The 24543-nt window shown below is 45.7% G+C and overlaps 2 protein-coding genes across 3 annotated transcripts in view; one reads left to right on the top strand and one right to left on the bottom strand.

Annotated features, from left to right (window-relative positions):
• The window catches only part of DNAH12 (dynein axonemal heavy chain 12), a 133483-nt gene that overhangs the window by 38437 nt on the left and 70503 nt on the right, over positions 1–24543 (top strand). For both annotated transcript variants that reach the window (XM_066596565.1, XM_066596564.1), the window contains 11 exons: positions 221–503; positions 650–769; positions 4913–5069; positions 5204–5376; positions 5531–5683; positions 5768–6007; positions 16737–16982; positions 17633–17752; positions 17857–17966; positions 19130–19310; positions 21740–21880. In XM_066596565.1, coding sequence (XP_066452662.1) covers positions 221–503; positions 650–769; positions 4913–5069; positions 5204–5376; positions 5531–5683; positions 5768–6007; positions 16737–16982; positions 17633–17752; positions 17857–17966; positions 19130–19310; positions 21740–21880 — 1924 coding nt within the window. The remainder of the gene's footprint in view (positions 1–220; positions 504–649; positions 770–4912; positions 5070–5203; positions 5377–5530; positions 5684–5767; positions 6008–16736; positions 16983–17632; positions 17753–17856; positions 17967–19129; positions 19311–21739; positions 21881–24543) is intronic.
• Positions 8832–11998, bottom strand: LOC136621233 (uncharacterized). Its single transcript, XM_066596563.1, has 2 exons — positions 10358–11998; positions 8832–9376 (listed from the first exon to the last, which is right to left on the bottom strand). The coding sequence occupies exons 1-2, from the start codon at positions 11930–11932 to the stop codon at positions 9359–9361; spliced, it is 1593 nt and encodes a 530-aa protein (XP_066452660.1). The 5' UTR covers positions 11933–11998; the 3' UTR covers positions 8832–9358.

Raw genomic sequence — 24543 nt, 5'->3', positions numbered from 1 at the left:
GGTGTGTCAGTCAAGCATGGTATCTACCTCTCGATTCATTTCAGTGGGACTGCCAGAGATAGACAAATATCAGCTCTTGGCTATCTCCAATAGCCCTTACTGCCGGGTTTGCCAATAGATAACACCTGATTGCTTGGGGACCCAGCAGGGGAACACTCTCTACTTGGCATGGAGCAAAACATTTTAATGACATTTTTTATTACATTATTCATTTTTTTAGCTTTTTCTTCTTGTCCAACGATGAAATGCTTGAGATTCTCTCTGAGACAAAGGATCCTCTCCGGGTTCAACCACATCTAAAGAAGTGCTTTGAAGGGATTGCAAAGCTAGAGTTTCTTCCCAACCTGGATATCAAAGCCATGTACAGCACTGAGGGAGAACGAGTCGAACTTATCCAGACAATCTCCACGTCGGAGGCACGAGGGGCAGTGGAGAAGTGGCTCATCCAAGTAGAGGATGTCATGCTAAGGAGCGTACATGATGTTATCACTCAGTCAAGAATGGTATGGTTCCACTTTGAGAGAGCTATGAAGCCACAGACAAACAACATTCACATGTCCATCTGAGCTAATTGAGTCTTTTTATAGGGTCCTAGATAACATGTTTCTAGTTGTCCCTTTTGTTAATACAGTTTTCCTCTTTTTAATAGGCATATCCTGAAACCGCAAGAAAAAACTGGGTTAGAGAATGGCCGGGGCAGGTTGTGCTCTGTGTCTCTCAGATGTTCTGGACAAGTGAAGTCAATGAAGCTATTGGCAGTGGCCCACAGGTACAGTCTAATGTTCCTGTACTCATCCAAGTTCCTTCCTTATTATGCCAAACGCTGTGAAACAGAAACATAACTTTCATAGACAGACTATGTGACTATAGTACCATGATGGTAGTGAGTCTCGCATTGAACTTTTTCTCCTGCTTTCATGATAGTCATATCTAGGGAAGTAGCAATAGGGGTTGCAGAACTTGCAGTTGCACCCAGGCTCAGTAGCCTGAAGAGACCCAAAATGTCACCTTTCCCTATTTAAGAAGATTAGTACTACAAATAATTTGTGATAGTTGGGGAAATTTTGCATTGAGCCTTTGGCCTCATGTTCACGGGCGGGTTGAATTCCGTAAGCAAAATCCACAGCAGAATCCCACCCAGCCCGCAGCAAGAGGACATTACTTAGCCATCCGGATCCTTTGCATGGGTGTGCGGGTCTTCCATTTTCTCCACTGTAGATGTGGGCGGGCGCTGTCGTAAAATTTGCAGTGGAGTTTTTTTTTTTTTTAAATCTCCTGCTTTCCCGCGGAATCCAAGGCCCAGGATCGGACGGCTTTCATTGACTTCAATGGAATGGCTTGAACTGTGGATCACCCGCGACGATGTCCCGCACGGATTCTGCAATTCAATTCCGCTTCAGGAGCTTCAAATCATGCCTCTCCTCATAATGTTTACATCAGCATCAGTCAGAAACGGAAGGTCTCTGCATGGAAATTTATACAGCTTTCAAAGTAGTTGTACAAAATAAATCCATATGCATTCAGCTTCCCTTAGTGGTTGTTGCAGGGAGACCGATAAGATAAGCTTAGCACCGAAATGTCCTTTTCTGTTTTGGCCCAGCCAACTTCTCCCAAGTGTACGGAAGGCTGCCAACTAACAGCTGGGATAAACAGCAAACTGAAAAGAAATGCAGCACATCCGAGTATCATGGAATCCAGTTTTATTGATGAATTAACCCTTTAACACATAAAGTGTACATGTATGCCCACCAATGGCGGGATTTATATACAGCTGGTCTGGAATCAAACCTGCTTCATACATGGCAGGTGTTGGCTGTCTTTAACAGCTGTAACCTGACCACAGCAGCCACAATTAGAGATAACTTCCATTGTGGCTGTCAACTATTTAGATGCTGCTGTCAAATCCGACAGCGCATTTAAATGGCCCCTACTGAGGGAGCTCCCTGTGTCTTCCAAATGGCCCCCCCGCAATGAGATCAGGGGGTGCAGTTTTGATGTCATGGCAGCCTGGGGCCTTGTGATGGTGCCTGGAGCTGTCATGTATTTCTGCCTATTAAGCTGTTCCTCTGGCAGGGCTTAAAAGACTGCCTGCAGAAATACATTGCAACTTATATTACAACAGGGTACTAGAGCCTTCCTTCGAGGGAGTCAGTTTTCCACAATAAATGATCCTTTTGCTCTGATATTGTAATCACTTACTTATATCAATGTCACAATCACACAGAGAAAGTTTAATTTGATTCAGACAACTCTTTCTAGGTGCTTGATTTTTTTGACAATGAGCGCATGTAGATTGCAGTCATTGTCCTGAGACGAGCTTTCTACTAGGCACTTATAAAATATATGCTATTTAAAGTAGTTTACACACATAATTGGAGCTATTTTATGATACCCGAATGTACCAAACTTTCCTTTCAATGTAGGGTATTTAGAGCTCTTTATGTGAAAAACAGACCTCCAACCCCTATAGATCCGAAATTACTGTGAACATTAACGTTTGTAACACAAAGCAGTATATATGTTGGAGTTCTCAGTAGGGACCTGTAACCTTTATGTAGCTCCCTGCTTTAGATGCTCACTTATTAATATACAGAATTATTGCAAATGATCTCGATTTGAAACCCTAATAACTCACGTTTAATGACACTCATACATAAATCTGATATCAATGGAAACAGAAACTCATCAAAAATGCTTTCCACATCCAAGGTATTCAATGTGGCCCCCTTTGTCACTTGACACGCATCGAGCCTGTAGTCAAGTTCCTGCTATATGTGTGATAGTGTATCATGATTGACTGATGCAATAGCTTCCGTGATGTGTACTCATAGATCATGCATGGTGGTGGTAATGGTGGCATGTAGATTAATACTCTCCCAGAGAAAATAATCACAAAACATTATGTCAGGGGAACATGGAGGCCAAGAAAGAAGATCACTATCGTCACGACCTGCAAGGCAAATCCATCTACTTGGTAGTCACCTATAGGCTCCATTCTGTTGGAAGATTAAACATCTAGCGTGTCCAGGTACAAAATCCCTGGAATTGTTTCTTCATGGGACATGCACTTTACTACAGGTTATAGCACACAAAATATTCACCTTAGTGGAGTTGCGCTTATGCAACAGGTAGGCATGCAGGTTTTCCCTCCCCCACATTCTGACATTACGTTTGTTAACTGGGCCCAAAACATGGATGTCGGCTTTGTCACTAAACACTAGAGATTCCATGAAACCATTGCTTTCCGTTACAGTTTGCACACTCTCACAGAAAAAAAAGTTCCCTCGCTTTGTCGTTCGGTTTCAGGGCCGGTAACAATGCAGTCAGTAAGAATAACATCATAAATGTTTGCGCAGAATCTTTCACACATTTGGCTGTGGGATGTCCAATTCTCTGTTTACTCTGATGGCTGATTTCTGAGGACTTTGCGTAAAACTTGCACAGACACTCTCCACTTGCTGGATGGCCAGATGATTTTCACTTACAGATACAACATTTTTCCTTAAAATTGGAGAACCACTCACAAATTGTTTGCCCACCGGGTGGATCTTCACTAAACTTTGTTTGAAAATGATGTTGCACACTAATAACAGACTGGTAGACGTGAAAATCAAGGGCACAAAACGCTCTTCTGTCTTCGTTAGCAGTGCAGTGACCGAGGAGCGGGCCACAGTCTAGGAGACAGCGGGGTAGAGCTTGGTCCCTGTCACAGAGGCTCTACCGTCTCCCACCCGGAGGGTAACTGGTGCCACGTCCAATGGCCGAAGGCAGGTTAATAAAGGGGACCCAAGGGATGAATTACCTTGAATCTTGTTCTGACGCCACCATTTCTTCCACAGCGGGGGATTCCTGAATAACGGCGTAAATCCACTCCCGTGTGGCTTCTTTAGGGGGATCCCTGGGTGACAGAGTTAATTTAAACACACATGGGTACAGTTTAAGGCACAGCCTCCGGAAACTGACGGGTGACTGGTTGTTTTACTCAACTTCATAAACAGAACAGTTTAGCAGCGACTTGACAGGTGAGGTGACAGAGAGAACTCACGGGACATCAGGAGAAACCACAGCCGCAGGTATCTGTAGGTCCTTGCCCAATACCACACTTTCTTTTCTCTTTCTCTTTGACTCTACCTGTTCACATTCACAATTTAGATCATGCTGCCAAACTGCTGGGGAGAAGTAGTCCACACACTCGCTAGGCCATTCTTTCGGCCTCCTCCATTCTGTGCCTGTGGGTTGAAGGTAACCCACAGACATCTGCCTTGCACTTCTCACTCCAACAGGAACAGAACGGAATTCTCTCTCTCCCGAGCAAACTCAGAATACCTAACACATCCATCATCACGTGACGGATAAAACTATAAAAAACCAGACAGTCATCTACATACCAGACACTTAACTCTTTCAGTGCTGCAAATATGCAATGCACACCAATCTTGCAACATGAAAAACACTGACAACACAAGACTGAGCATACACACCATTAAAGAAGTGGCCCCGTTGTACTGGGCCACTACAGCAGACATTTTGTCTCATATTTCTCTAGTGACGACTGACAAAATAAAAATTTTGGGACCTCATATAGCAAAACTCTCTAACAGTAAGACATCCTTGTTTGCCAGCAGCAACCAATCACAGCGCAGGTTTCATTTTACCTCAGCAGCTTGAGAAGTGAAACTTGCGCTGTGATTGGTGGCTAAGAGCAACATAGACAGTCTTACTGATAGACAGGTTTGCTAAATAAAACTTTTTGAGTTTTTATTTCCATTGATATCAAATTTATGTATCCAAGTGCCATTAAGCAGGAGTTATGGAGGTTTGAAATCAGGAAGATCATTTGTAACAACAGGGTATGTCCAATGTATGCTTGCTCCTGTAAATAATTTTATGTAATGTTGCACCCTTCTTCTAGGGCCTACAAAACTACTATGATAAGCTGCAGCTTCAACTAAATGATATAGTTGAGCTCGTGCGAGGCAAATTGTCCAAGCAGACACGTATTACATTGGGGGCTCTGGTCACTATAGATGTGCATGCTCGTGATGTGGTTATGGAAATGATAGAAACAGGTTGGTGCAAAGATATGTATGCTTTCAATGCTATATATTCTACATTTTATATGTGTGTTTGCCTTCAATCAGAAAACACTAGTCACGAGTCTTCGAAGGGTTGGAGATTGACTATATTTTCATGTATTCCTAAGGAGTTTCCAATGAAACAGACTTCCAGTGGCTTGCCCAACTACGGTATTACTGGGAAAATGAGAATGCCAGAGTACGAATCATTAACTGCAATGTGAAGTATGCTTATGAGTACCTGGGCAACTCTCCGCGCTTGGTCATTACTCCTCTCACTGACAGATGTTATCGTACCTTGGTATGATATGATGATTATACTTTTTTTGGCTACTGTGTAAAAGATTAAAATTTATTTGGTAATACCAAGAAACATAGAGTAACATAGTATGCAATGTGGGGAACGTATGTTCTTGGCATTTTATACCAAATTTATTCATGTTTCTTATCGGTAGATTGGTGCTTTTTACCTAAATTTGGGTGGAGCTCCAGAAGGTCCAGCTGGTACAGGAAAAACTGAGACTACCAAAGATTTGGCCAAGGCATTGGCTGTGCAGTGTGTGGTCTTCAACTGCTCAGATGGTTTGGACTATTTAGCAATGTCAAAGGTGCAGTATATGTAATGTAACACAGATAAAAGACTTGCTGATTTCAGTGTATCTTCAAGGTAATATTTTAATACCTATTTTTAGTTTTTCAAAGGCTTGGCATCATCAGGAGCATGGGCGTGCTTTGATGAGTTTAACCGTATTGAACTAGAGGTGTTATCTGTCGTGGCCCAACAGATCCTGTGCATCCAGAGAGCCATTCAGACAACGATGGAAATCTTCAACTTTGAAGGAACAGAACTAAAGCTTAACCCAAATTGCTTTGTAGCCATTACAATGAATCCTGGCTATGCTGGACGGTCTGAGCTGCCGGATAACCTCAAGGTACGACTCTATGGCTCAGATTCTGGGCCTGAAGTCTTCGACTACTGACATTTTTATGTCTTATATCATCAGGTTAGGTGATGCATCCCTATCAGAACTGATACAAAGTGCAGGAATCATTATTCTAAAACATTACATCTTGTAAAAGAAGCCAAAAGGGACTGTGTTAGCTCCAATAAGTCCCCTAAAGTAATGCTCACCTAGTAGAGGGCGTGCTGAGTTGCAAGGTGCAACTTAGGGCCGCTTTAAATTAGTGCATTTCATGCGTTTTTGTGCAAATAAAATTTACTCACACAATACGCAGAGAATAGAACCCATTGATTTCAATGGGTTCGTTCTCATTTCCCGATTTTTTTTTTACGCTTTTTGCTGTGCAGGATAAAAAGGATGTGCAACTTATTGTACACATCATTACAGACACGACAATACCAAATATGTGGGATTTATAATTTTTTTTTACATTTTGTTATGCTAATATGGGTAAAAGGACCTAAAAAGTGGGGGGGGGGTTTACATTTTTTTTACATTTTTATTTTTTGACCATTATTTTGATCTTTTTTTTACACCATCTGTGTCCCTCTGGGGGACTTACACCATAGCACCGATGATCGCTGTGATAAGGCATTGCAGGACTTCTCTCCTGCAATGCCTTATCGCTTATTACAGCGATCATAGGCAATGGCAATATAGGATGCCGGTATCTGGCGATTATATCGAGAGAGCGCGACAACATCACAGAGGGAGCGGACTCCCTGTGTGAACTCTTCTCATGCCGCAATCTACATAGATCACGGCAGGGAAGGGGTTAACAGTGAAAGCCCAGCTATCACTGACAGCCGGCACCCGCTGCTGGATAGCGCAAGATCGCTTATGATCTTGCGCTATCCCCAGTACGTAAATTTACTCTCTGTTGCAGGAAGTACCCCGCTGCCAGGACGTGAACTTACGCCCTGGAGCGGGAAGGGGTTAAAGAGGTTTCCAGTTTCTGGGCAATTATGGTAATTCAGAAAAGCTTGATTAAACAAAACAGACACAACAGAATACAGAAAGCAGCGAGTCTTCTGCATCAATTTTAAATATCCATAAACAAATGTCCACGACATATGCTGACAAGGCAATAAAACAATGGTTTCCACTGAAAAGGATGCCTGCGTCTTTGTGGTGCCTTGTGCATAAAACACTTACTGCCTAGTAACGGCCCTTTTACACGGAACCATGACCCGGGTATAACGGAGTCGTATGCTGCTATGACCTACCCCTTTAAATCCCCCTCCCCACCTACCATTACCCGAACAGACCACCGACACCATCTGTTGGATAAAATTTGGCCACAGCAGCCAATTTATTAAAACAAACAACATTAACATAAAATTTTTAAACGCATTTCCTTTCAAATATATCATACACCATTATAACCTCCTAACCATTATAAACATTCCCTAATGGAAAACCTGCGAAGAGGACCTTGGAGCCCCTCCTACTTCTAAAAATATCCTGTCGCCTCAAACCAACAAAGGAAATAGCTGTCCCGGTCACCAGCCGCAACTTGGCTGGCTCAGGCGACGCTATTTCCAAAACCTTCTTCCTCCCGCCGCCGGTGGCAGACTCGGGAGCCCAAGCAAACTCCCCATTAACCTCCGGCCGCTGTTTCTTCCCGACCCCGAGGCCGGCTAGCCACCCCTGGCTAGCCTCTCCCACCGACTATCAGGGCTCCGCCCTGTAACCCAGGAGGCGACAGGCCACGATTGACCAAATACAAAAAAGGGGGGAAGGGGCTATGTAGCCCCTGCCTTCCCCCACTAACCTTCTACACGGGCTCCAAGGGCCCCTCCCCCTCCCCTGCTGCTATGACGAAAGCCCTTTCCCGTGATCCCACCCCTCTCCCCCCCTGGGTTTCTTCTAGGGCGGGCGGGCGGGACTCTTCTAACTTCAGCTTCTTTCTTCCTCTTCTTCTGGACGCTGTAATGGCCTTTCCCTGCACTAACCCCTCTATTTAACCCCCTCTTCCTAAGCTCCGCCCCCTCCCGGCATCCTCTACTCTAATTAACCCCCCTCCTCCCCGTTAACCCTATCATGCTGCCTTCCTCCTACCGCCCTGCGGGCTTCCGGCTCCGGCAGACCTTGACCCGGGTATAACGGAGTCGTATGCTGCTATGACCTACCCCTTTAAATCCCCCTCCCCACCTACCATTACCCGAACAGACCACCGACACCATCTGTTGGATAAAATTTGGCCACAGCAGCCAATTTATTAAAACAAACAACATTAACATAAAATTTTTAAACGCATTTCCTTTCAAATATATCATACACCATTATAACCTCCTAACCATTATAAACATTCCCTAATGGAAAACCTGCGAAGAGGACCTTGGAGCCCCTCCTACTTCTAAAAATATCCTGTCGCCTCAAACCAACAAAGGAAATAGCTGTCCCGGTCACCAGCCGCAACTTGGCTGGCTCAGGCGACGCTATTTCCAAAACCTTCTTCCTCCCGCCGCCGGTGGCAGACTCGGGAGCCCAAGCAAACTCCCCATTAACCTCCGGCCGCCGTTTCTTCCCGACCCCGAGGCCGGCTAGCCACCCCTGGCTAGCCTCTCCCACCGACTATCAGGGCTCCGCCCTGTAACCCAGGAGGCGACAGGCCACGATTGACCAAATACAAAAAAGGGGGGAAGGGGCTATGTAGCCCCTGCCTTCCCCCACTAACCTTCTACACGGGCTCCAAGGGCCCCTCCCCCTCCCCTGCCACAGCAAGTGAGGCTCGACCACCTTGAGCCTGCGCCGCCCCCCACACCAATAGCGCCCGCTCAATTCCCTCCTGTAATCCTTCCGTCCATAGGTCAATGCCGATGTCATTTAAGTGGACGCCGTCTGACCTCCAGTAATTGCCGACCCCTTTCTCCAGGTCTATATGTCGCGCTGCTACCCCCCCTTTGCTGCCCAGGAACCGCGACACTTCCCTGTTGAGCTTCACTCTTGCTCTGTTCAGGCCCTTCTCCGACTGCGCCCCCCTCCAAACTTTCCTAGGCACGATTTCGGACCACACTACGACCGTCCCCGGGTATGACGCTTGCAGTCTAAGACAGTCATACCTTATGTCCCTTGATAGGTCCCTAAACCTCCTTTTTCCCAAATCGTTTCCTCCCACGTGTATGACCAAAACCTCCGGCGCCCTATCCCACCTAACCCGCCTTTCAACTTCCTCCAATACGCTGCCCCAAGTCATCCCTCTAATCCCCATCCATCTCACTATCGCCTCACTCTTCTGAAACCGTAGCTGCCTCCCATTCGGCCGTACCCCCGCTCTCTCTGCTCCCCAAAAAACATAGGAGTCTCCCAAGATCCAAACTAATGCTGGACGACCATCTGTAAAATAAACAGCAACAATACTATATTAGCAAACCGCCATTATGACCCCCCCCCCCACCCTCCAGACGACCCCGCCTTGAATTTAAAGCAGGTGGGGTCGCACGTATGATTTAAAACGCCCTGACTCCCACCGACCTATCCTCTTCACTGCCTCCTCCCCCATACCTCTTACTGACGCTTCCGTCGCCGCCCCCACCCGAAATGAGTGAGACCCGAACTGTGTATTATTAAAACCCGCCACCTCTAAGGCCTTCTTGAACACCGCTATAAACTGAAAACGCGACAAAAATTCCCCGGTCTCGTGCCGCAAAAATGGGCCCGTGCGAAAATTTAACCCTTTGCTATACTGCTCCCAGGCACTCAGAGGGCACATACTGGCCCCCGGCACCTCACCCAACCGGATCACCTGCCCCCGTCCTTGCTGATCCGTCTTGGACCGACGGATAAGCAAGTCCAACCTCCCGTCTACCAACCGCACATCCTCCGCCTGCAGGCCGCCCCCCACGGTCTTGCTAGGTGACACCAATTCGCTTACCCGTAGGGCCCCGAAAAATGCAAATGAAAAAGCCGCCCTAAACAACCGCCGCTCGAACTCTTTTCCGCAAACAACATCAACCGCCTCCCCTAATTTCTCCAAAACATCAAATGATACCGGTCGCCTAGTGTCCTGTCTCCCCTTCCCTCTCCTCAGACCCTTCAGCGCCTGTTTTACCAAAAAATTTTTTGTCGCGTCCTCCACCCCCCGTATTTTAAACCCAAAAGCCACCCCCGCTATAAACTGGTTCACTTTTGCCACTGACCGACCCAAATCTGCACTCTCTCCCAACCAACTCAACAGCAAGCCCACTCTATCCTCCTCTGAACGCTCCCCTCCATGCTGCCTCAACCATTCTTCCCACTCGCTCCACACTGCGCAATATGCTGCCCTAGTCCGCCGAGCCAGTGACCGTTCTATCAGGCCCCCCACTGCTCGCTTACCACGTTCCAGATTCGAGACGGGCACTTCCTCCCCTCCTTCTCCGCACCCGGCGCCAGTGTCCGGAACCGCTCCCACTGAAAGCGAGAGAGAGCATCCGCAATTGAGTTCTCGACACCTGGAACGTGTACCGCTACTACCCACATGTTTAATGACAAGGCCTCTAGCACCAACTGACGCAGCAGGTTAACCACCGGGGGGGATGACGCAGAGAGGTTGTTAATCACCTGCACCACCCCCATGTTGTCGCAGTGGAATCTTACTTTTCTATCACGGAAGTGGTTACCCCACAGTGTGATAGCCACTACTATTGGAAATAATTCCAATAGTACTAAGTTCCGAACTAAGCCTTCTTGCTTCCACTGCTCCGGCCATTCCCCCGCACACCATCTACCTTGAAAATAGGCCCCAAAGCCTGCGCTCCCTGCTGCATCTGTATAGAGCTCCCAGTCCACGTTGCTACTGACCTCCCCCATAATTACCGACCTGCCATTGTACTTCTCTAAAAAGGCGGACCAAACTGCCAGGTCCGCCTTGTGACTAACTCCCAAACGGATAAAGTGATGAGGGGCCCGAATCCCTGCTGTTGCCGCCGCCAACCGTCTACTGAAAACCCGGCCCATGGGCATGATCCTGCAGGCAAAATTCAGCTTGCCCAGCAGTGACTGCAGCCCTTTGAGCGTGATTTTCTTCGCCACCCGCGCCGCACCTAATTCCTCCTGCAAGTTTCTTAATTTTTCTTCTGGTAATCGGCACTCCATTGCCTCAGAGTCAATGGTGATGCCCAAAAAACTTAAACAAGTTGTGGGCCCCTCTGTCTTTTCCGGTGCCAGAGGCACCCCGAACCGTTTGGCCACCCATTGCAAGGTTCCCAGTAAGTTCGCACAAACTGGCGAACCCCCGGGCCCTACGCACAGAAAATCATCCAGGTAATGAATGACCGACTGCACTGCCGCCGTGTCCTTCACCACCCACTCTAAAAACGAACTAAACGCTTCGAAGTATGCACATGAGATTGAGCATCCCATGGGCAAACAACGATCCGCAAAATAACTCCCTGCCCAAAAACACCCCAACAACCTCACACTTTCTTGTGTTACTGGCAGCAAGCGAAAGGCTGACTCTATGTCAGCCTTTGCCATCAATGCCCCCCTTCCATAGTTCCGAACCCAATGAAGCGCCGCATCAAACGATGTATACACCACCGAGCATAGCTCGGGGTCTATTCCGTCGTTTACAGACGCCCCCCTTGGGTACGATAAGTGGTGAATAAGCCGAAATTTATTCGGCTCCTTCTTCGGTACCACTCCCAAAGGTGACACCACAAAGTCTTGCACGGGTGGCTCTTCAAACGGCCCCGCCATGCGCCCTAACCTAACCTCTTTCATTAGCTTCTCCGTCACCACTTCCGGATATTCTAACGCCGAACGTAAATTTTTTAACGAAAAGGGGACCCCATGAACCGGAGGCGGGATGTGAAAACCATCCCTAAAACCCTTAAACAATAACTCCGCCTTCTCTCTATCCGGGTACCTACTTAGGTACGGTACCATCTCTTCCAGAATCACTGGGGTCATCCCTTTTCGCAAAACCCCCTGGACCTTTTCCCTTTCCTTTCTTGAAACATCTGGCAGCCCCGTGAGACCCCGCGCCGCAGTGAGAGCAGGCATGACGGAACTTGCATGTTGCTCCGAACTTGCACTGACCCTCATTGTACTGCCAGCAGTACCCGGTCCTACTCCCCCCTGCTGAACCACCCTGCCCCCCGGCTGAACTAGAGGCCGAGCCGAAGGACCCGGCACTGCCCTGAAAGGGCTGACCGAACCGCACGGGGGCCATTACTCTCAACCATAATCCAATGTCTTTGTGATCCCATCTGATAGATGGGCGCACTGCCTTACGCTGCCTGAACTGCTCATCATAGCGCAGCCAGGTCTGTCCCCCATACACTCGATAGGCCTCACCAATGGAGTCCATGTAACAGAAAAGGCCGGAGCAATTGTCCGGCGCTTTTTCTCCGATTACGCTCGCTAGAATGGCAAACGCCTGCAGCCAGTTCGCGAACGTCTGGGGTATAAGGCGCCACCTACGCTTCTCCTCCTCCTCTTTTTTAAACTCAGTCCGCTTTCCCTTGTCTAAATTAAATTTTTCCAAGGGTAGGAGGGAGAATATCTCGACATATTCGTCCCTCCAAATCTTTTCCCTCACCTCTTTTTTTAGGTGGGCCCCCAACGGGCCCTCAAAGCAGACGTAGACCTCGCCTTTTGCCTTATCGTCTAGCCGCACCCCCTCCCCGTCCTTTTCTGTCTGGACCGCTACTGCCACCCCGGCCGATCCCCCTGACTCCAACGTACCTGCTGCACCCCCCACTTGAGAGATTTCCCCAGTGGATTGTGCCCCCGTCTGTAACCCGCTCGTGGACATCTGTCCTACCAGCGGGGCAGATTGTAACACCCCAACCGCCTGTCCTACCCCAGTCCCACCAGCAAACGGTCCTCCCGGTCCGTCCCTAATGCTGGACGACGCACTGCATGGTGAGTTCCATGCTGTGACAGGCGACGGAGCGTAACCTACCCCCTGCCTCCTCAGCAATTCTAATACCACCCCCAGCAATGCACCTGCTTCGCCGCCTACCCCTAGCGCGTTAGTTAATGCAGCGCTACCCCCCGCAAATACCCCACTACTAGACCCCGCATGCGCCACGCGGCTAACATTGCTGGACACACCAGACATAGAGCATGACTCACCTGGCTGCGTAGGGGCTGTGGACCCACCAGCCGCCGACCAGTCTTGCCGCTGTTCCTCCTGGACTCTGCTAACGCCGGGCTGTGACCGCTCTGCTGGGACCGCAACCGCCTCCGATCTTCTTGGTGCCGAAGAAACATAGGCCACCTCTGTCGCCGTCGCACGCCTTCCGGATGACTCCGCCGCCGGGCCCCGAGAAACCGCGGGCCGCCCGTCACTGGAACTGTTGCAGGGCTGCTCCCCCTCCGATGCACCTCCGGGTGAGCAGCCCCCGACCCCTTCCAGGCTCTTTGCTTTCTGTGCAGCGCTTGGCCCCGCCCCCCTCTCAGCACGGGGCCTCGCGCTGCCCGCCGCACCTCGTCTTTTGGCGGGAGTCCTCCCCGCCCTGCTCCCCCTGCCTGTTGGTGTTGCCGGGGGGAGCCTACTACGGGGGGGGGCCGGAGAGGCACTCCGCAGCCTCTGCCTGCGTGAGGGAGCGTGCTCGGGGCTCAGTCTTTCTGGTGCACGTGCCCTCCGCGGCCGCTCTTTTGCCAGCCCCGCTGGTGCTGCCGCCGCCGGCCCCGCACCTGTCCTCCGACTCCGGACCTCTGCAGCCGCCTCTGCACCTCCCGCCGCCTCCGCTCGAGCTCCCGCTGCTCCTGCTTCTGCCGCCGCTGCCGTGGATACCGCCGCTGCTCCCAGGGCTTCACCGGAGAGCTGGACAAGCCAGTCCAGCCCCCTTTCTTCTGCCTCCGCCCGGATCTTCTCGAGGATCGCCTCCATCTTCTCCCGGTAAGTGGCTGGTCTTCGGGCTCTTCTTTTTCTTTTCTTCTTCTTTGGGACTGCCTCCGCTGCTTCTTTTTCGGCACCTCGGGTCTCCGGTCTTCAGTCTCCCTGCCTCGCTGCCGTCTGCCGCGCTCTTCAGCTCCGCCGGGCACCTCAGGTCTGCTGGGCTCTTTGGGACTGCTGGGCTCTTCGGTCCGCTGGGGTCTTCGGTCCGCTGGGGTCTTCGGTCCGCTGGGGTCTTCGGTCCGCTGGGGTCTTCGGTCCGCTGGGGTCTTCGGTCCGCTGGGGTCTTCGGTCCGCTGGGGTCTTCTAACTTCAGCTTCTTTCTTCCTCTTCTTCTGGACGCTGTAATGGCCTTTCCCTGCACTAACCCCTCTATTTAACCCCCTCTTCCTAAGCTCCGCCCCCTCCCGGCATCCTCTACTCTAATTAACCCCCCTCCTCCCCGTTAACCCTATCATGCTGCCTTCCTCCTACCGCCCTGCGGGCTTCCGGCTCCGGCAGACCTTTATCTTTCATGGTCAAATAAGCAAAAATAAATGTTAATCATCAGTCTAAATGCAGCCAACGACAGAATGCTGAATAATAAATTGTTCGCTTTTTGTTTGTCGCTCATTTTATGCAGGCATAAAAATCATCGTTGGCTCGTTAACTTAACGTTCCGTTTCAATAGAGTCCGCTCAGTCGTTCTTAGTCACTTATACAGCGAATGTGAACAACGCAACGATTTCTCATCTGAACAAGCCAACGATGTATCTGCCTGTATAAACAGGCTGCCATAGCGAACTCTGACATCGTTGGCTCGTTCAAACGATATTTCGTTTGGTATAAACAGACCCTTAGACTCGGATACAATGCAGTCAAAGCTCATCAGATATAACAACCTGGTTATGGCTAGAAACATTGAAGCAAGAACAAAAACCATAGAATCAAGTGGGTGAGCAAACCCAAGACTTGTAGCATAATGGCTCGAATGAGCGAATGACCAACTATTGTAATGGCCTTACAACTTGGCTAGAAAAAGGTCAAAATGGACTCATCATACTTAATAAACCTAGTAACCCTGCAGCTCTAAACTCTTTACTATTGATAGCAACATTGAGAACAAGACGTAACCTATTACCTTAGTAGCAATAAATATGATGTAAAAACGCACAACCCCTTGAGGAACCATAGATCTCATTTAGACATCAGTAGAGAAATTTGAAGGAGAATCGGCGCCCATGAGCTCAAATCAGGTTGTTTGAGGGGAATGAATCCAGGAGAGCCATACAGCATTGTATTTCCCTGGTTCCCTTTGTGGGGGTAGATTAGTTTTTTTTATATTGTAAGGCAGTCTGCACGCTACTAATCGACTATGTGAGGACGGGACGGCATTGTTTATCTAGTTGAAGCTCTTCTAGCTTGGAATAACATCTCATCAGTGGAGTAACCACTGCTGGGGAAAATACAGCCTGAGGGGGTCAAAGCAGCCTAGCAGGCAAATTTGGGAGAGAGCAGAATAGGCACTCCCATGAAATCATTTAGGAATCTAATAACTTGCGCCCAGAAACCCCGTAAGTGTGATCAATTGATAAAAGGACCATTGCTCTGCTACAGACCTAGGAGAGATATCCCTTCTCTCAGGCAAAAGTTGGATACTCTGACAGTTGTCATATAGGCCTGGTAGAGGGTATACAATTGTGTCTAGTTCCGCTGGACAATTTTTTAAGCATGGCTGCAAATGTGTTACAATAAGTATTATTACTTACCTGTTCTTTTTCCCAGGTGATCCAGCGTTACAGCCATGTGGTCCTCCCGGTCTTTATCTAGGAATGGATACCACCTGACTGCCGCAATCGTCCGGCGCAACTTGAAGCTCCTGGGCCCCAATGCAAAACCTGTAACAGAGTCCCCAACTATAATGCTTTATTCATAGTACTGGGCTCCCTATATGGAGAAGAGAGGCCTTATGGACGCCCCAAGCGTCCTGGGTCCTGGTGTAACCGCATCCTCTGCATCCCCTATAGTTATGCCAGTGGTTCGGTGCTGTTCTGCTGGTATAATGGCCCACCATATGAGCAGTGATGCCAGGAGAACGGCACCTGAGCCAGTCAAAGGCGGCAGCGGTCAGGCAGTATCCTTTCCTAAACAAAGACCAGGAGGACCGCAGGGCTGCAATGTTGGATCACCAGGCAGAGATGGGTAAGGGTAGTTTCTATATAATTTCCTGCACCGTCCAGGAAACAGGGAGGGGGAATCCCCACAGCTGAACAATTCCTTCCAGATCCCATAGATCTAGTCTATAATGCCGTCTGTCTGCTTTCTGCCCAGCTGCCCGGTTTTTGGACAGATTTGTGACGGAACCTCTGATTGTAATGAATTTGAGCTTCTGATATAATCATGGGTGCCACTCTGCTCAGGATCCCCGCTATGAACCAGAGTGTAGATCTGGCCCATCCATATACAGTATTAACAGACAGACAGTCAACAGGATGGCCACCATGTAATATTATATTTCCTCTGCTGTTGACAATGCAGTGAAAATATACATTTGTTTCTCTTGATTTCTTTTGTAACCCCTCCAAATTTCTTTTTACCAATCAAAAATAAAGAATGTATACAAAAAAATATATATACATTTGGCCGTAGCAATTAGCTAATGGCTGCATTACAAAAAAAGGACATATATATTCGAGACAATCAGTCCAATGTGATTTTGTGCTCAAACATTTATGTCCGGTTGCTGCCACTGTATGAGCATAGAAAGATAATGTATCACTTTATAGTGTTGAGTGCTACTTACTTTATTGTTGTGCTTTACAATTATGAATAGTTTAGTGGAATTTGGTGTTTTTTTATTAAACGGCTTATCTGGTTTGTGTATTTCAGGTTCTTTTCCGGACTGTAGCTATGATGGTTCCCAACTATGCCCTGATTGCTGAGATCTCTCTTTATTCTTACGGGTTCCTACATGCTAAACCTCTCTCGGTGAAGATTGTTATGACTTACCGGCTGTGCTCCGAGCAGCTCTCTTCTCAGTTCCATTATGACTATGGCATGCGAGCAGTAAAGACGGTGCTGTTAGCTGCTGGGAATCTGAAACTGAAATTCCCTGATGAGAATGAAGATATTCTTGTAAGTTCTCAACTGCTACTTGTTGCTTTTCCCATTCCAGTAGGAGGTACCGAATCCTGGAGCAGCTGATTTTGCAACTCTACGTTGTGCACACTTATTGATTTCAATGGGTTCGCTCACACTCCCGTATTCTGCATGCGCATTTCGATTGGGGAAAAAAAACATAGAACATGCTCTATTTTTCTGCGCATTGGTACACAGAAGGTCCCCATAGAAGTCAATAGGAGGTGCGCAAATGTAAATATAAATTTGGTATCTCGAATCCTACTGACACACAAAACAAAGTTCAAATATAACTTCTACTGCACTGTGAATGCCTTAAAAACCAACTCCCTAAAAATGGCACAACTGTACTTTTTTCCATTGAACCCACTTACATTTTTTTAGTTTTTCAGTGCAATTTATGGTACATTAAATGGTACCATTAAAGAAAATGACCCGGCCCACAAAAAACAAGCCCTCATACAGTTTTGTTGAAGAAAAATAAAAAAGCTATGTGTCTTAGAAGGCGGAGGTGAAAAAACAAAAAAAAACAAAGCATTTAAACTTGAAAGGATTAATGGGTTTTACAATGTTAATATTTGACATGTCATATCTTATGTGAAGTAAGTAATACTTCTATTACTATACTGTTTTTTTTTTCTATTTAGCTGTTACGGTCGATTAAGGATGTAAACGAGCCCAAATTTTTGTCTCATGATATTCCTCTGTTTAATGGGATTACCAGCGACCTGTTCCCTGGTGTTCATCTCCCAGAAGCGGACTACAAGGTATCACTGCAGTGTCTTAAATATAGCTCTAAGGAATTGTGTGGGTTAATTATTCTGATTTATGACTTGTACTGGAAGCAAACTGTGTCTTTATACTTATCCAGGATCTACTTGAATGCGCACATGAGTGCTGCACCAGGCACAACATCCAGCCAGAGAAGGTCTTCCTGGAGAAGATGATACAGACATATGAAATGATGATCGTGAGACATGGGTAAGTAACTGTACTTATTCTTCACTGCCGACACTCCATGCAATGGACAATACATGGTATTACAAAAAGAATGGTGCAAAAGTAAACATGAACTGACATACAACAGCAAGAATGACATGAGAAGATAGAAGAACTCTGCCAATTTTTAATGCACCTTATGGATGTCCAATGTGGGTGCCATTGGTGACTCAAGTCAGTAGTCTAGTTCTTCCCAGACAAGTCCTATATTACCACACACTAAGGGCTCCTTCACACGGCCATGTTTGCGCACATATATGCGAGCGCAAAGACTTATGCACACTAAACATGGATAACAGAACCCATTGATTTCAATCGGTTTGTTCTCACAAGCATGCTTTCTACGCATTTTGTGCCTGCGCAAAAAAATAGGTCCTGCTTTATTTTCTTGTGTTTTGCGTAGCGAAATTGCCATAGAAGTCTATAGCAGGTGTAAAATTATGCAAGGGGAAGGGTATGCGCAAAACCCAAGGAAGAGAAGGTAGCTGGACCTTATTAAGCTTTATATAGCCATTAAATTCCATGGAAGGGGAACTGGCCCTGCGTGTGCAAAAATTACAGTAACATGCAGACACCTGCGCAACACACCTATTACATTGCTCTTCAAACCTTGTTCATGTGCATATACGCTGCGGCGAGTGTATTTGCCCTAACGCACGTGTATCTCTGACCTAAGTCAGCCAATAGGTGGTATAAGATCAGACAAAAGTGTCTAAAGAGCAAGCAAATTTATCATCAATCTTTAGCCACTGTAATACATTTGGCGCTTGGTCTCAGTTTGTATTGTCTAATCATTAGGGTGCGTTCACACGTAGTGGATTCTGGTGCGGGGCTGCACTAAAATCCACAGCATATTTTGTACTGTGGATTTGAATTTTGTTTTATATGTGGATCCACAGTTGATTTCACCCCTTCAAATGAAGGGGTGACGTCCACTGCAGATCCATGTCACAATTCACATCAATGGTGCAGATTTTGACACTTTTTTATTGTGGATTTTGATACAGATTATCCCATGTGGAAAATCCACACCAATTCCATACATATGAATGTACCCTTGAACAAGATTAGTAAATCTGTCCCAATATGCTTGTTTTAATAAGTCTGTACATTAGTATAACTAGTAATGTGTTTATCTTGTACAGCTTTATGTTGGTCGGAGAGCCGTTCTCAGGGAAGACAAAGGTCCTCCATGTCCTTGCCGATACGCTGTGTCTTATGAACGAGCGCGAGTGTGAAGAAGAAAAAGTTATCTACAGGACAGTGAATCCTAAAGCCATCACCATGGGGCAGCTGTTTGGTCAGTTCGATGCAGTGTCACACGAGGTATGTCTATGGAGAGTGTATTTGGTAAGGGGAAATTCTTCTCTACTTGGGTATATAGTTGTTGTAGAGGGGGTTCCTTGTAATTTTAATGCCAACTTGTGATACTATATTTTCCCTGCAGTAGGTTACATTTATGGACAGCGCAGAAGTGTTTCTTGAAGCTGCTGGGCCCCAATGCAAAATCTGCAAGAGAGGGTCTCATCTGTAATGCTTTATTCATAGTACTGGTCTCCTTATACAGGGAAGAGAGACCTTATGGGCCATCTAAAGGACCATTCTCACGGGACAGAGCAGATGCATATTTTGTCAATTAGTGCAGATTTTGTTGCTTTTTAACTGCAGAACATCTTATGGAATTTGTAGCATTTTTTCCCCACAGACTTTAATTGTGGAATTAAATTTCCTTTATGTTATAAATCTGCAAAAACAATTCCACAAGATGTTCTTAATTCCCCAGCAGAAAGCTCTTCCACTGCAAAATTTACTCTTGCGTTTTTTAAGGGAAAGACGCAGATGTTAAGAGGTGCAGAATTCAAGCCTCATAGGAATAACTATGTAATGCAGCAATGTCCATGCGGACTAATTCTGTCCCGTGGGAAAGATTCCTCAGGCTCCACAATCCAGGTTAAGCCCATCTTCTGCACCTATTATTGGTACGCTCTTGGGACAATAGCAGCTTCTGAAAAGGCAACCTTTAAATGCTATAATATTGGCTAAGCATCAGAAAAAATCTATTGTCTTTGGTGTGAAGTGATTAAATATCATTACTGAAAAGGAAAATATTTGTCAAACAGCTGATTATTGCCCCATTTACTTACTTCAAGGCCTCGTTCACACAAGTGCTGTGGGCGCACACAAAACGTGCTTTCATAAGAACCAATGGTTTCCTATAGAACTGTTCAGATAAAAAGGGTTGGACCTCGCATGTGGGATTCACGCAGTGGAGTTTGACCCGGTGACCCCAGAGTACCTCTGCGCCATCTTCTCCTCTGCTGCTGATGTGCTGGCCAATGCACCTGCACACATGCACAGTACAGAGGACGCGTGCCGTCAATATGGCGATGACACGTATCCTGCGACCATTCTGCAATGATGATTGCAGAATGGGCACAGAACGGATAGCTTCCATTGACTTCAATGGAAGCTGGCCATGCGTAGCCCGCACAAAATCGCAGCATGCTGCGATTTCTCCCTTGCGAGCGGAAAATTGCAATCGATTTCCTCTTGTGGGCAGGAGATCGCGTATTGTCATAGCATGATATGGGCTGGATTTCCTGCAGAATCCGGAGGCGGAATCCTACTCTGGATTTCACAATGCAAATCCGCCCGTTGTAGGAGGCTTAAATTTTTGATGCACAAAATCCTTGTACCTAACAAAGATAGGACAAGCGACTGCAGGTTACATCTAAGCTCAGTGATGCACGCAAAGATAGGACCTGACCTAATTTTAGTGCGTGCTTTCCATAGACTCTTATGGGAGCTAGAAAACAAGCACCATGCACCTCGGATCATGTGAACGGGTTAATTCAAATAGCTGGAATTCACCCGTTCACACGATCGTTAGTGCAGTATTGGCGCAATCTTTTCCCGCTCCCATACTGCTTGCAGACCGCGCTCGTGTGAACAAGGCCTAAGGCTAGGCTCATACAAACATATGCTAAAACTCTGCATATAAAACGCAGCATTGTACCAGAGTGTGGAGCTGTGTATCGCCACATATTTTTGCGTTTTTTGCCTGCGCATGACAGCATATCTTACACGCGCGGTCATGCACTGGCTTCCTGGTCTCTGTTTTTTTTCCCTTTCCTCTTATTGTCACTTAGCAACGTTGTGTAAAAACACTGCATGTATGCAACATAATCATGTATGTACAGTGTTTTCGTACGCATACGCCTATGTGAATGAGCCCTTATTCTGCAATTTTGTTAGAAAACTCAGCTAAAGTGTTTGTGCATGACAGGGTTGCTCAAACATTTCTGGTCACAGGGCCACATTGTCAGATTGTATCACTTCCTAAGGGCCAAAATGAAGCTTTACATTAATGGCATATCACGCATAAAAATGTACTTTTTAGGAAAAGTGGCTAGCACGACATTAAAATGTAAAAAGTTACAAATTTGTGCCCAAGATGTGAGACTCTTTGTACGGGAAAGTGGCATCTTGCACCTTGATAAATTTCCCCCATGTCTCAGAAGGACGTGTCTGTCTTTTGATGGCTGTGTCTCTCTGAACTATTGGGGCACAGAGAAGTTTATGTGTCTTGATGATTGGGGGCTACACAGAACAGCACCATAGGGTAAATATGGCTGCCAAGCTGCAGGGTGCGCACTTGATGTAAAACATCTGCATTAATTATCTGTTTATAACAAATGAGCTATCATATTGTATTCTCTAAGTGCAGTTTCGTTCATGACTTTCTCTCTTCGCAGTGGACGGATGGAATAGTTGCTAATACGTTTCGAGAGTTTGCATTATCTGAGACCCCGGAAAGAAAATGGGTTATTTTTGATGGGCCTATTGATACCCTATGGATAGAAAGTATGAACACAGTGCTAGATGATAATAAAAAGGTAAATGTAGTGTTACTTGGTGGAAGCTTTTCATTTTTTAACCCCTTTCTGACATGCAACAGTTCCCTCATTGCGCTGTATGTGTACAGCGCTGATTACCATGGGGCTGAGAAGCTCAGCCCCAAGTAATCAGAGGGGATCACAGCTTTAATTCCCAGCCACAGTCCTGCGTCAACCACCGGGATGGAGCTTAGCTCCAATCCCAGTGATTTAACTCTTTAGATGCTGCTGTCTATGCAGAAAGCAGCCTCTAGAGGATTTGGAGAGGCAGAGGGCTCCCTCCTTTTCCCAACCGTGACGAGATCACATGGTGTTGATGGTTGCCATGGAAACTCGAGGTCAGATTATGACCTCCGGGTCTGTCATGCATGATGGCCCGTCTGACAATGTCAGATAATGCCCTGTGCTACATGTATAGTGTAGTGTATATCTGATCCAAGGATTATATCTTCAAGTTTCCTTGTTGGACGAACAAATTTGGTAAAAAAAAGACATAATGGAAAGCATTTTCACATGCAAACCCTGCTCCTCCCAATCTGAAAAGCGCCATTTTTCAATAAAACACTATTATTAGAAAAATTGAAATATAAAAAAACACACAAATTTTGTATTGACACTTTTATAACAATCGATACTATAAAATCATTATGTTGCTTATCCAGTATGGTGAACACAGTTAAAAACAACATTGCCATAAGAAAAACAGTTGCTGATTTGGATCATCCTTCCTAAAAAATTAAATAAAAAGTGATCAAAAAGTTATACGCATCCCAAAATGTTACAAATGAAAACATCAACTCTTCCTACAAAAAATGGAGCCCTTAACAGATCCATAGACGGAAAAATAAAAAAGTTATAACGCTATGAATACGGTGGTTCAAAAAAAAATATTTTTCATGAAAATTCTTTTATTGTCCCAAAGTAGTAAAATCTAAAAAAAAAGCTATATAAATTTGGTATTGCTAGAATCCTAATGAATCACATAATAATATATCATTTATACTGCACAGCTGATGGCGAAGAAATAAAATAAAACACAATGTCAGAGTTGCGGTTTTCTTGTACACCTCAGCTCCAAAAACACACAATAAAAGAATGATCAAAAAGTCACATACATCCTAAAATGGTACAAATGAAAATGGCAACTCGTCCCCAAAAATCAAGCGCCGGGAACGGATTCCAAAAAACAATAAATAAACACAATGTCAGAATTGCGTTTTTTTGGAGAGCTCGTCTCTAAAAAATGTAATAAAAACCAATCAAAAACATTTCTACGCCCTTAAAATGATACTAATGAAAACATCATCTTATCCAGCAAAAAACAAGCCCTCACACAGCGTCATAGATGGCTTAATACAAAAATGGTGGTTCTCTGAATATGACGATGAAAGATTGGAAAGTGGAAGAATCCACACAGTGCTCCTTCATTTCTGAGCCCTGTCTTTCAGTCACGTTACACACTAGGGCCACATGTGGGATATTTTTTAAAACTACAGATTTAGGGTAATAAATATTATGTTTTGTTTATCTAATAACGTCTATTGTGTTACAGAGAAAAATATTCTTAAAATCAGAAATCTGCAAGAAAAGTTAAATTTTCAAATTTATCCTCCACCTTGCATTAGTTTTTGTGAAAAAACTTAAGAGTTAATATATTTCGTAAAGACTGTTTTGAAAACTTTGAGTAGTGCACCTTTCAAAATGCAGTGATTTATGGGGATTTTTAATATATAGGCCTCTCAAAGTCACTTTAGACCTGAATTGGTACCTTAAAAAATAGATTTTAAATATTTTCATCAGAATTAGAAAAATATTTACACTAATTCTGATGTCCAAGCTAAATAAAAAGATGTTTTCAAAATGGCACCAACATACAGAGCACATATGGTGAATGTTATATATTAGCTAATTTGCATCGTATGATAATTATCTGCCTTAGGATGAACACCCACTTGCGTTTATTTAACGCTGCAATAACGCTGCGTTTTTTTAACGCGATTGTCAATGGGACTTTCTAATGTTAAAAACGCATCACATAAAAATTGCAAAGAACAAACTTGTAATGCGTTTTTAAAATTGGAAAGTCCCATTGATAATCACGTTAAAAAACACAGCGATATCGCAGCGTTAAAAAACGCAAGGGGGTGTTTACAAGCAGAAAAATTCAAGTTTGAAAATTGTAAATTTTTCTGTAAATTTAGGATTTTTTTAAATAAATAAACCTATTGACCAAAATTCACCACTAACATAAAATATCACGAAAAAACACTCTTGAAATATAAGCCATTCCCCCACCCCTCACCCCGAAAATCATCAATATCTGTAGAAAAAAAAATAAAAAAGAAGAATACATCACCTTGAATTGCATTGAATGACAGCTGAGCGCTGCCTCTGATTGGTCACAGAGCTCAGCGAATCAGAGGCAGCGCTTCAGGAGGTGGGGATTTTTTAATCCTCGGCCAGAAGAGCAGCGGAAGAAGAGTGCCGGGATCTGCAAGAAGACTCGCTGGAGATAACAGCGCTGCTAAAATGATGTATACTTATTTTAAATTTTTTTTTTCTACAGTTATGGACTATTTTCGGGGTAGGGCTTATATTTCAAGCCCACCCCCCTAGACCCCCTAAAAAAAATCCTTGTTGCGGAGAGTCCCCTGCCACTGCTG

The sequence above is a fragment of the Eleutherodactylus coqui genome, chromosome 3 (assembly GCF_035609145.1).
Source record: "Eleutherodactylus coqui strain aEleCoq1 chromosome 3, aEleCoq1.hap1, whole genome shotgun sequence".
NCBI classification, from domain to species: Eukaryota; Metazoa; Chordata; class Amphibia; order Anura; family Eleutherodactylidae; genus Eleutherodactylus; species Eleutherodactylus coqui.
This window is presented reverse-complemented; position numbering and strand designations above follow the sequence as displayed.